This window comes from Cyprinodon variegatus, unplaced genomic scaffold, assembly GCF_000732505.1.
Source record: "Cyprinodon variegatus isolate N-32 unplaced genomic scaffold, C_variegatus-1.0 Scaffold869, whole genome shotgun sequence".
NCBI lineage: Eukaryota > Metazoa > Chordata > Actinopteri > Cyprinodontiformes > Cyprinodontidae > Cyprinodon > Cyprinodon variegatus.
In genome coordinates, this window is record NW_015151322.1 from 71,333 (window position 1) to 83,129 (window position 11,797).

Sequence of the window (11,797 nt, forward strand, 5' to 3'; positions counted from 1 at the left end):
TGAAGAGCACACCTGCATCAAAATACTGGTTCATCAAACTACAGCAGCGAATAAACAGAAAATAGCATGAAAAATTCTTAGTTTTTATGTTTGAACTTTTTTTTAAAAAGATTAAAAGTATTATAAATGAAAGAATCAGCCTTTTAAAAACATTAGAAAGCAAAGACTGAGTAGTTCTGGCTCACTCTTTCCTGCTCAGAGTTTATGGTTTCATCACAGAGGGCTGTTTGAGAAAACCTAAACAGCAGATTAAGCCACGGTTACCTTGATATCCTGCCTTAAATAAGCCGTAGCTCAGTTTCATAAATATAAAAACATATGTTGCCAGAGTTATTTCTTCTGCCAGCTAGTCTGCTCCAGACCAGGCTAACATCCAGTTTTAGTAATCCTGATGCCTTACAGTATCTGTTCAGTCAACAGTCACACTGATCAGAAATCAATGAGTTTTGCCACCGATTTAGTTTTCTTCTCTGGGTGTTTTGGTATTTATTATCAGCCAACTTTAGAAGACTGTCCCCAAATTAAGCAGCGCACAGAACAGAGCCATGACTTGACCATGACAGTGTTGGGCTCAGATGTTTTTTACAGAACATGTTCCTGTCTGCAGTAAAAAATTTTCAAAATTTGAGCAAAATCACTATTTGCTGCACCATCAGAAGTGTGTATTTGGCATAATCTGAGGGTGTTGGCTTCTTTTTGGGGTTTATTTTTATTTTTTCCCTCCTTGCTATGTTTTATATGGGACATTCTGTTAATGCAGTTATTGCCTAAGGTTTCCCCCGAGCTATCATTCTATGTAATTTTAGTCATTTCACCAGGGCTGCCCCAGTTCAGTTCACATGGTGCTGCTAAACATTCACTCTATCAGGCTTATATATTCATCCATCCCTGATTTAATCCACTCCCTATTAGATTCTTATTCTCTAACCTGTCTCAGTCTGGTTAGAGTTTCAGTCTAATTTTTGGGAAGGTTCCATAATCTACAATAATGTTTAACAGGATTGCATAAGGCTTTTGATTATTACCATAAACAAGCACAAAGTAGAGCTATACAGAAACATCACACATTAATAAGACCCTCCCATATCTAACTGTTCACGTCTTTGCATTGATGTCATCAAACACTGACAGTGGCCGTGGTTTCTGAGTTCAGTCAGCTCAAAACAGTCATGATTCCAGCTGCTCTAATAAAGCTCTCTGCAGCTCTGCTCTGTGTTGGAGGTATACTCTTGATTTTATTATACTTAATCTGAATCTTAAAAGTTGTGCAAAATGTTGTTTTTATTCTGTCTGACTAAATACTTTAGATTTATCAGATTTTATCACATGTTATATCCAACTCCTTTAGGTCTAAGTGTTGGGAGTGATGTCACGCAGACTGCTCTGTTGTGGACAAAAGAGGGTCTGTCTAAAACCATGGACTGTAGACACAATAAAGATGATACTTGTGACCAGATGTACTGGTACCAGCAGCTGCTGGGACAAAACATGAAGCAGATAGTTTGCATCCTATACTCAATAGATATCACATAATAATGATAGTGTCATGATCGTAGCCCAGGTAGCTGGTGTAATTACTCACTTCATTCACCTGCTGTTGCCTCCCTGCTCACTAATTATCATTTATCTTATTCACCTGCTTCCTCTATTATATATATTGTTCAACCCAGCTATCAGGGCCAGATCATTATTTGTGTGTTCTTAGTTTATACATATGATGCTTCTGTGTCAGTTATTGCATGTTTGTTTTACAAGTTTTAGTTATGTTCCTGGTTCATGTCCTTACTCTTGGAGACCAGTAGATTGAGAGGTTTTAATGTTTGTCTCCTGATCCTGTCCTGGCTCTTCTCAGCTGAGCCCTCAGGGTTTTGGCTCGTAATGCGGGAGAGGTAAGATTTAGTTCCCCTAAGCCTGGCTCCAAGGTGGAGACCAGTTTAAAGTTAGCCATTTTTCCAGGTACCAAGTCTAGTCTATGTTGCTCTCTACCACTGAGCCTGCCTGTCTTCAACTGCATGTGTATGTCTGAGCAGTCTGCTGGACTCATAGAACTCTGAACGTGCTTGAACGCTCTGTGGATTCCAGGAATCCTGGATCTGTCTGTACCTTTTAGGATCGGAGCCCCCGGTCGGGCTACGGACTCCTGGAACTGTCTGGTTCTGAACTGCCTCTCTGACCTGGATCGGTCTCCGGCCTGCTCACAGGGGTTGCCACATGGGGACACTCTGGACGGCTCAGTGCTGCATCTCGTTTGGCTGTCCATCAGCTTTATCTTGACTTCCTCAGAGAGGATGGACTTAACCGTTTAATTAGGTAAGTGACTCACTCTGATAGTCATCTCCAGTCAGGTGATAGTGGTCACATGGTTTCTCCAACATCCAGAGTGCCAGGATGGGTTGCGCCTCGCCCCCCTGCAGACCGTTTATCCTCAGCAGCGTGCATTTCAGTTCTGTTCTGTTTTATTATGTCTGTCATTAAACGTTTTGAATCTTCCCATTGTCTGACTCTGTCAGGGTCTTGGTTCTGTTGTTCTTTACTTTGTTCCTCGTTTTCTAGTTTTATTGGTTTAATTCCAGTTTGGTTGTAATTTCGTGATTTATGTTAGTCATGTTTTTCTGTTCTCTGTTGCCCTCTTGTGTGTGTGTGTGTTCCTTTCCCCTTGGCTCCCTCGTTGTCTCCTCTCACACTTGCTCCTTGTCAGCTTGTTAGCCCTCCCTTTGTCTCTGTCAGCTATATATGTTCTCCCTCTGCTCTCACTCTTTGTTGGTTCCTTGTCTTCGCTGTCCTCCCATGCTGTTCTCCACCTACCTCGTCTCTCCCTGACTCCTAGTGTTTGGTTTCCCCAGATGTCTCCATAGTTCTGGTTTGCTTTTCTTTATTAGTTGGATTTTGCATCCCTGTCTTTGTTTACTTTTTTGATTAAATCCACAAAAAATCACCTCAGCCTCTCTGCCTCTGCATTTGGGTCCTAAACCACAACCAACCCTGACAGACTTGCCTCGTCTCCTAATTAGGAGATCACTAAATCATAATTATGCAATGAATTAAATTATCTCATAATTATGAAAGTTAATCTAAATATTATGAGATAGCAGGCAGAAATGGGAGATGTGGAGACAAGTCATCTAGTCAAGTCCTCTTCAAGCCATGTATTTAATCAGCCAGCCACTAAACCAGGTGAGTCCAATGTGCACAGTGAATTAAAATATGCAGTTTGGACTGTGAGAGATACATGACATCGAGATGACTGGTTAAGTTAACATCTCTCATCTCATAACAATGAGATAGTATCTAATAATTATGATATAGTACTGTACACTATCTCGTAATACAAATGCCATCAGCCAGTGAGTACACAGGAGGCCAGACTTTAAATACCGCTCTAGGTGAGCATCAGTCTCAGGTGTGTGCAGCCAGCTCCTCCCAAGCCACACCTATCAGAGAAAGAGAGAACACAACCTAAACTGCACCCAAACAGGCTCAGACACCACAGCTGGGGCAGCCTGAGGACAGTGTAGTCTGTTTCTGGGCTGCCAGTGATGCACAGTGCCACTTAAAGAGTGCAGTTCTAGGAAAAGGTTTCCTGTTAGAAGAGGAACCATTATTCACCTGCTGATTATGATCTTTATGAGAACCACAGCAGAGGAACATCACTGTCCACTAGGGGGCGGTGTTTCTCAAAAGATACTTTTCAACAGAAGCATTTTCAGTTTACAACAGCTAACACAAAGGCTCAAACAATGACATCATAAGCAACACTGGAGATTTCTTTACTGTTTCAAAGAAATTTGAAAATGAATTTCTAAACTATAGTCATAGTTTCTTTAAATTATCTATGGAAGACATGAATCATAACAAACCTTCAATGGTTCTCCCCTTGTGGACTTCTGTTTGAGTTTGTTTTCAGTTCCACTTTGATTTATGCTATTCTGTGTTTTCTTGTTCATTGTTTCTTTTCCATTTAGTGTTATATTTAAGCAGTCTTGTATTTTCTTGAGTTTCTGTCTGTTGTCCCCTTGTGCCGGTCTCCTTTCCCTTATGTCCTTCTGGTTACTTCTGTCTACGCCTACTCCCTATCGGTTCATTAGTCCAATTGTTTTTCTCTCCCTTATATACACCACCTCTGCAGTTCCTTGTGGCTGGTTTCTTGTTTCATACTTGCCTAACCATGTGTGTTTCCCCTGATGTCTCCTTTTTTTTTGGTTTCCTGTATTTTTAGTTCTTGGATTTGTTTATGCTGCCTTTTGATTTCATTGTACGTGCAAGATCTCATCTCTGCCTCCCTCATCTCTGCATTTTGTTCCTCAACCAACCTCCACTAATGCAATGTGTCAGAAGAACATTATTTATTGGAGAGTATTTAATATTTGTTGAGAAAGTTTCACTATAGTTATACTTTCTGTGTATTGGTTGTGAATTTTTTTCCGTAAGGTCACCATCTGTCTAAGGACTAGCTGATTATTTTTAATAGTTTTGATCCAAGCTTTGACTCATTTACTTTTAGAAAAGAGGTAGATTCGATAAGGTTTGAAACTGCCTCTACCACAGAGCACAATTTTCACTTTAATCTTGGCTTTAATGTTTAAGATGTAAAAGCTGTAATGGGAAAAAGCAAAACAATATAAACTCAAAGCCTTGATAATATTTCCAGTCGCTGTTCAGATCAACTTGTTCCATCATATGTCTAAGTGCTCCTTGGAGTAGCAGACAGTCATCAAACTTGTGGAAAAAGTCAACCGTTGTGCCTGTGGCTAAAGTAAAATCCCCAAAGTCTGTTAATGACTACAGACCTATAGACTATAGTTATGATTGTGTTTCAAAAATTAATCAAAAGAGAGTTGATGTTCCTACAATTTGCATACAAGAGTAAAAGAGGCCTGGATCAACCAGTCTTAACACCTGAACTTTAATTTTAAACTCTTTGAAGACCTGGCCACCCAGTGTTTTTAGATTTCACTTTGGCCTTTAATATAATCCAGATACATATTTTAGCTTTGAAACTATTAGTAAATGTTGTGTTTTCTCCTAACATTGTTGGCTGGATCTTATTTATTTTTTAACAACCAGTTCACAATGTGTAAGAGTCTGTGGTTCCCTGTCAGACATCCTTCTTTCCTCCACCTGTTCCCCACAGGGCTGTGTCATCTCGCCCATTTTATATAAACTGTACACCGATGCCAGGAGAAGCTTACATCCTGAATGAGATATTTTGAAGTTTGCTTATAATGCAGTGAGAGTTACAGTAGCTTTCTACAGGGAGTGGACCTGGGGTCACTGGTGGATGATTATATTCATTGGTTTAACAATTATGTCTTAGACTTAAATGTTACAAAATCCAAGGATATGTTTATTGATTTTAGAAAGAAACCAAACACACCAACTTTAACTGTGATCAGCGGAGAGGCAGTGAAGTAGGTCAGCAGTTTTAAATATTTGGTGTTGTCCTAAAAAGTAAGCTGTGTTTTAATGAAAGTAGAAATGCTGTTTTCAAAAAATCACAGCAGTGACTGCACTCTCTCTAGGTGCTAAACCAATTTGGGGTTGCAGCAAACAAATGGACATTTTTTACCACTCCATTGAATGTGTCCTGAACTTTGCCATCCTCAACTGGTTTGGCAGCCTCTTATTGGCAGATAAAAAAGGATTACACCATATTACAAAAGTTAGAAGTATTATCATCAATGACTTGTTAACTTTTTATTGGAGGGGAAATTCCAAGTCTCAGGACAATATAGCGTACCCTTACGTTGAGCTCTTAGCTCTAGCAAGGAGATTCATATAGCTAAAGGCTAAATCCAGCAGGAAGCAGAACAAATTTTTAACCAAAGCCATAAGACCGCCAACATTGAAGTTTGAACATTGAGTTAAAAAGGGAACAGCTGTGATTTGTCCTAACATTTCTGCCCTAAGTTGTCTTTGTTTCTGTGATGTCCATGAAATTATTTGATTATATTCTCATGTTTTTCTTATGTTTCTACCCTCCTACAAACATAACTTCCCTCAGGGGACAATAAAAGTAAAGTTGAGGTTTAAGTCACCACTTAGACACCATAAGTCTGTATTAAAGTTGTTTTTCTCCTTAAAAAAAATAGTTGTTTTTACTAAAAACACTGCTTTAGGAGGTCATATAAACAATAATATATTCCCACACTATTTTATATAAGTATTTTCACACAAGGAGAAAAAGTAAGAAGCTGAAGCTTTTGTTGGTAACTATAGGTGTAGACTGATCAAGCCTTACAAGAAATTATCTGTATAAACCATAGATACTCTGTCTGTTTTATGGAGAGGTTACACAAAAACATAGAAACACAGAAAGGAGTACTTATTCCGCTTAGGATGTTTTTATGTAATTGAAAAATCCACATGCATGGGTAGTTTAAAAAAACCCTGATATCCTTACCATATGTTTGATTCTGAGGTTAATGAATACACTCAGAGTTCCTGATGTTTTTTTATTGCCATCCTAAGGAAAATAAGAAGGCTCTTATCCACAGGTAGTTATTTGGTAATATCATAATTTCTCCATACATTACATTAAAACAATGCACGTGTTTGCAACTGGAGTGAGTATTGTTTTACTGCAGTTAAAATCTACTGTATGTTTGGGTGCAAATTCAACCAGGTCCACTAAAATCCACCCAGTCTAAGTCTCCACCCCTCTCAGCAAATCCCTAACATAAGTTGGACCTTTCAGTCTCTGCAGAAACAAAGAGGAAGATAAACACATCATGATTCAAAGCCTCAGCAGGATCGCCCTGCTGCTGCTCGGCTTCAGCCGTAAGTCGAATATTATTGTGGAGAAGAATAGATTGATTTGATGCTCATGTGTATTTATTATGTTTTTGGTTTTTTTCCAAACACAGATCTTTCATTAAGCAAAGATGTCCATCAGGGTCCACCTGCCATATTTAGAAGTCCTCCGAGTTCTGCAAATATCAGCTGCAACCATTCAATCAGTGGATACTATACGATATTGTGGTACCAGAGGCAGATCGCTGATTCAGCTCTTAAATTAATTGGATACGTTTATTATGCCACTGTACTGGTTGAAGAGGAATTTGGAAATAGATTCAGAGTGACTGGACAAGGATCAGAGTACTCTTATCTTGAAATAAACAAACTCCAACCAGACGACAGCAGCATGTATTACTGTGCAGCTAGTACACAGTGAAACATTTGGTGTTTAACCTCTACAAAAACCCTCTCTGATCATCCAGAACATGAACACAGACTAAGCAGCTGCATCAAAGGATATTAAATTATAGCAGCGAATCATCAGACATCAGAATAGAAACCTCCCCTTCCTCTTTTAACTGTCAGATGCTGGTCTGAGGAAATGTGACAATTGTGTTATCCCTCCTCTTTTTTTGCATACAGACCTTCCCTCATCCTGATAGTATTATTAATATTATCTGCTTCTTTAATAAAATGATTTTTAAATTCTGTTTACACCTATTGGCTCTAACAGGTAAACCATTGTTAAAGTTTTCAATACCTTTAGGATTTAACAACAAAGCCTGCACTTAAAAAACTGTAACACTTCAAGTTAACCGGCATATATTTTTTAATAATATATGATGTTTAAAAATGTTTTCATAAGAAATAAATATCTAAATCTTTAAAGTCATTTGTAGTGGTTATCAGGATGAACCTGTTAAAGAATTTTTCTTGAAAAAATCCAGTGAAAATGATCCTGGTTCCTATTTCTCAGTTGATCTTTTAATGTGTTCAGTGAATCAGTTTGTGCAAAAACATAGGGACAATTAAGAAATCATAATCACAGGATGGGAGAGAAGGCTGCGGTCAGTTCTACTCAAATTGAGACAAGCTTATATAAAGTGTAAGGTAACACTGCAAACGGTTTGATAAGTGGTTTAATTCACTGAAACATCCCACGAGCAGGTCAAATAAAGCAGCTGCTAACTTCCTATCAGAGACAGACTTTTAGACTGGCTGTAAAAGAGGTTGTACTGTGATATTATATCACCACCCAAGCTAGGACACAGAAATAGAGCTGTACTGTAGGCCTAGAGACCCTGTGTTGTTGATGAGAAGGTGACAAAAACATGTGTTTGATCTTTTTTCTATGGGTTTGGAACATTTCTGTGCTCCGTTAAGCTGCAGCCACTTTGTGTTTGATCATATTTTCAGGTTAAATTTAGGATAAATATTTAAAGTGCTACAGTTATATGAGATCAGGTTCATAATGAACACTGTTTGCTTGTATTCAAATTTTAATCAGGATTTTACTTAAAGCATATTCAGTGAAAATGATCCCAGTTTTTGGCTCCTCCTTTCTCAGTCAATCTTCTAACATGTTCAGTCAATCAGTTTGTCTAGAGGCGAAGAGGACAGTAAAACCATTTGATCACACCTGACGCAGACTCCTCCTTCTGCTTAAAAGCTGCGCGTCCAACCCACACCAGCTCTGGTTTCTGGTTGGTTCATTTCATTTCATTTGATCTGCTTACATTTAATAAACATTACGTCTCAGTGGGATAACAGCAGAAGGAAGTGATATTCTGCATCATTTTATGTGTGCTTTATAAAACTGACCAAGTTTTCGTTTGATGTTAGTTGTAAAATATGATTCCCTTTAGACCCAGATTTTTCAGTGTGTATCCTTTTGTTCTCTGGATAACAGGTAAGATAAGTTTTTCTTTTGCTAAGCAGGAGGTTTGATCATTTGCTTGATCATCAGCTGCTTTGCATCTATNTCCTTTTGTTCTCTGGATAACAGGTAAGATAAGTTTTTCTTTTGCTAAGCAGGAGGTTTGATCATTTGCTTGATCATCAGCTGCTTTGCATCTATTAATGATCGTTTAAACATGTGCAGGTCTAACTGATGGAAGTGATGTCACTCAGACTCCTCTGCTGTGGACCAAGGAGGGTCAGTCTGCCACCATGAGCTGCAATCACACTAAAGATGCTACGTACTACCAGATGTACTGGTACCAACAGCTGCCTGGACAGAACATGAAGCTAATAGTATTTACAACAACAACTCCTCCACATAAGTATGAAGAAGGCTTCAGTGAGGAGAAATTTCCCGCACAGAAGAAGGTTGCACAGACCGGATCTCTGACAGTGAACAACTCGAAGCCTGAAGACAGTGGATTGTATTTCTGTGCTGTGAGTGAACACAGTGATGCAGCTGATTGATAGACCTGCACAAAAACCCAACAGATGGAGAACCACTGAACTGAAGACATTTTGGATTTAAATAAACTGTAGGTGGAGCTAATGACTAGATTTTGTTAAAACTTCAGATATTTTTTCATATGTTTATATTCAACATCAGCTTGTTTTAATGAATAAAAAACAGTTTATAAAGAAAAGACACATAAATCCCACACTGTCAAAAGGTAAATTTGTCATTTACAAGTGATGAAGTGTATTCCAACTTGTGTGTTCATGGGTGTGTGTGTGTTGCAGTTTAGGGACTGTTTTCAAGGCCAGGGTAGCGTTTCAATAACATTTACCCAGTTAATTTAACCTTTCCAGGGTTTTACTTTTTGTGGGCTTTTGTCCCATGTATGGTAGGGCGAAAAATCAAACATTCCCTGAGAGTGCTAGTGGTGCCATGTTCTGTTCAGGAAGATATTGTGTAGTACTTAGGACCACAAGCAGTAACTCAAGAGGTTGAGTTCACTAATTTTTTACAACAAAAGCTTTTCAATTGTTTTTAAAGGAAAAAAATATGTCAAAGCATCTAAACACCTCATAAATGTCTAGGCAAGGCAAGGAAAGATTATTTATATAGCACAATTCAGTGCAAAGACAATTCAATGTGCTTAATATTGATTTTACAATGAAATATGTTATGGGAAATAGGTATTCAACTATAAACTGAGATAGGTGGATTGCACTCAGTCAGCACTTAATTATACTTTGCAAAGCAAAAAGACAACAAGATGATCATAACAGCCCTAACAGCATGAAGTTCTGCCCTCCTCTGATCTAGACAGCGTTTTGTACCTTTCTAATTAAAAACCCTGCAGAAAGAGCTCCAGGGTCTCTACATATTGTGACCCACACAAAGACAGAAAATTGAAAATAACACACAATATAATGAAATAATCCCTGAGAAACAGCCTAGTTTGTTACAAGAACCATTGTTTTTATCCCAAACACTCCCTAATATGATAAACAATCCCTTTCACTTAGATATCTTGTAGCTTTGCAGCTCTGTGGCCTGAATGAATTTAACACAGCACTCATAAATCAATATATGTAAAAGGGAATTACTAGGAGATTATTTCCCAGCAAAAATACAAGGAATGTAAGAGCAGAAAAAAGCAGGTAAAGATAAAAACATAATAATTCCCAGAACAAAAGGACATAACTTAGTTCACCTTGTATACGTTAGAGAGAAAATGTATAATTGGCTCCTCCTTAATCAGTTGATCTTCTAACATGTTCAGTCAATCAGTTTGTCTAGACACAAAGAGGACAGTAATACCATCTCGATCCCACCTGATGCACACTCCTCCTTCTGCTTAAAAGCTGCACTTTGTCTAACACAGACCTTCTTTGGTTTCTAGTTTGGTTCATTTCATTTGATCTCCTTTCGTTTAACAAATATTACTTCTCAGTGGGATAACAGCAGAAGGAAGTGACTTTCTGCATCATTTTATGTGTGCTTTCTAAAACTGACAGATTACTAAGTTTTCGTTTGATGTTAGTTGTAAAATATGATTCCCTTTAGACCCAGATTCTTCAGTGTGTTTCCTTTTGTTCTCTGGATAACAGGTAAGATAAGTTTTTCTTTTGCTAAGCAGGAGGTTTGATCAGTTGCTTGATCATCAGCTGCTTACACGTCTATTAATGATCGTTTAAACATGTGCAGGTCTAGCTGATGGAAGTGATGTCAATCAGACTCCTCTGCTGTGGACGAAGGAGGGTCAGTCTACCACCATGAGCTGCAGTCACACTAAAGATGCTTCTTACTACCAGATGTACTGGTACCAACAGCTGTCTGGACAGAACATGAAACTAATAGTATTTACAACAACAACTCCTCCACATAAGTATGAACAAGGCTTCAGTGAGGAGAAATTTCCCGCAGAGAAGAAGGATGCTCAGACTGGATCTCTGACAGTGAACAACTCGAAGCCTGAAGACAGTGGATTGTATTTCTGTGCTGTAAGTCAACACAGTGATGCAGCTGATTGATAGACCTGCACAAAAACCCAACTGCTGGAGACAACATTACTCTTAATCATCAGTAGGGGGAGTTGTCTATTCATATTTTGTTATAGCTAAACATGTTAGCTGAATGAGTATTAAACAGTGCTTTCCACAAAAGTGTAAAGTGTTTTTATTCAGTGGATTTCTGCTAAACATGAAAACATAGTTTATTGTTGGATAAGAATATTATTACCAAAACTAGAAGAGCATTTTACTGGGTGTAAATCCAGAAGCAAACAAGTTATTTAGCTTTAAACTCACAATATAAAAGACATTTAACTTTTGCTTTTTTAGGTCAACACAATCTGACAATGTCTAAACGTTCCATGTTGGCAAACTCCTCCTGCAAAATACCCAGGTTTGTCGTGACAAGTTGGCAAGCACGCATCAACACCAGAGCACCATTCGTCGCAATACAGTGCTGTATTCCATCTTTTGTGTCAGTGTTTGGAAAGTTGGGAACAGTTAATGAAGGAAATCGGCCAAATAAACCCTGGAAAGCATCCCAAGAAGTCAAAAAAAATTTGCATGTACTAACAGCCCAAATGTCTGTTAGCAACATCCACAAGCAGTCCGTCAGCACAGAGGAAATCAGTGCCTACAGTAG

The 11,797-nt window shown here is 38.4% G+C and overlaps 1 protein-coding gene across 1 annotated transcript; it reads left to right on the forward strand.

Annotated features, from left to right (window-relative positions):
• Positions 1-8,513: 8,513 nt before the first annotated feature.
• On the forward strand, positions 8,514-11,175 carry LOC107099418 (immunoglobulin iota chain-like). The gene is made up of 3 exons (XM_015397514.1): positions 8,514-8,644; positions 8,837-9,136; positions 10,850-11,175. Exons 1-3 carry the CDS (start codon positions 8,587-8,589, stop codon positions 11,173-11,175), a joined length of 684 nt encoding a protein of 227 aa, XP_015253000.1. The 5' UTR covers positions 8,514-8,586.
• Positions 11,176-11,797: the final 622 nt, after the last annotated feature.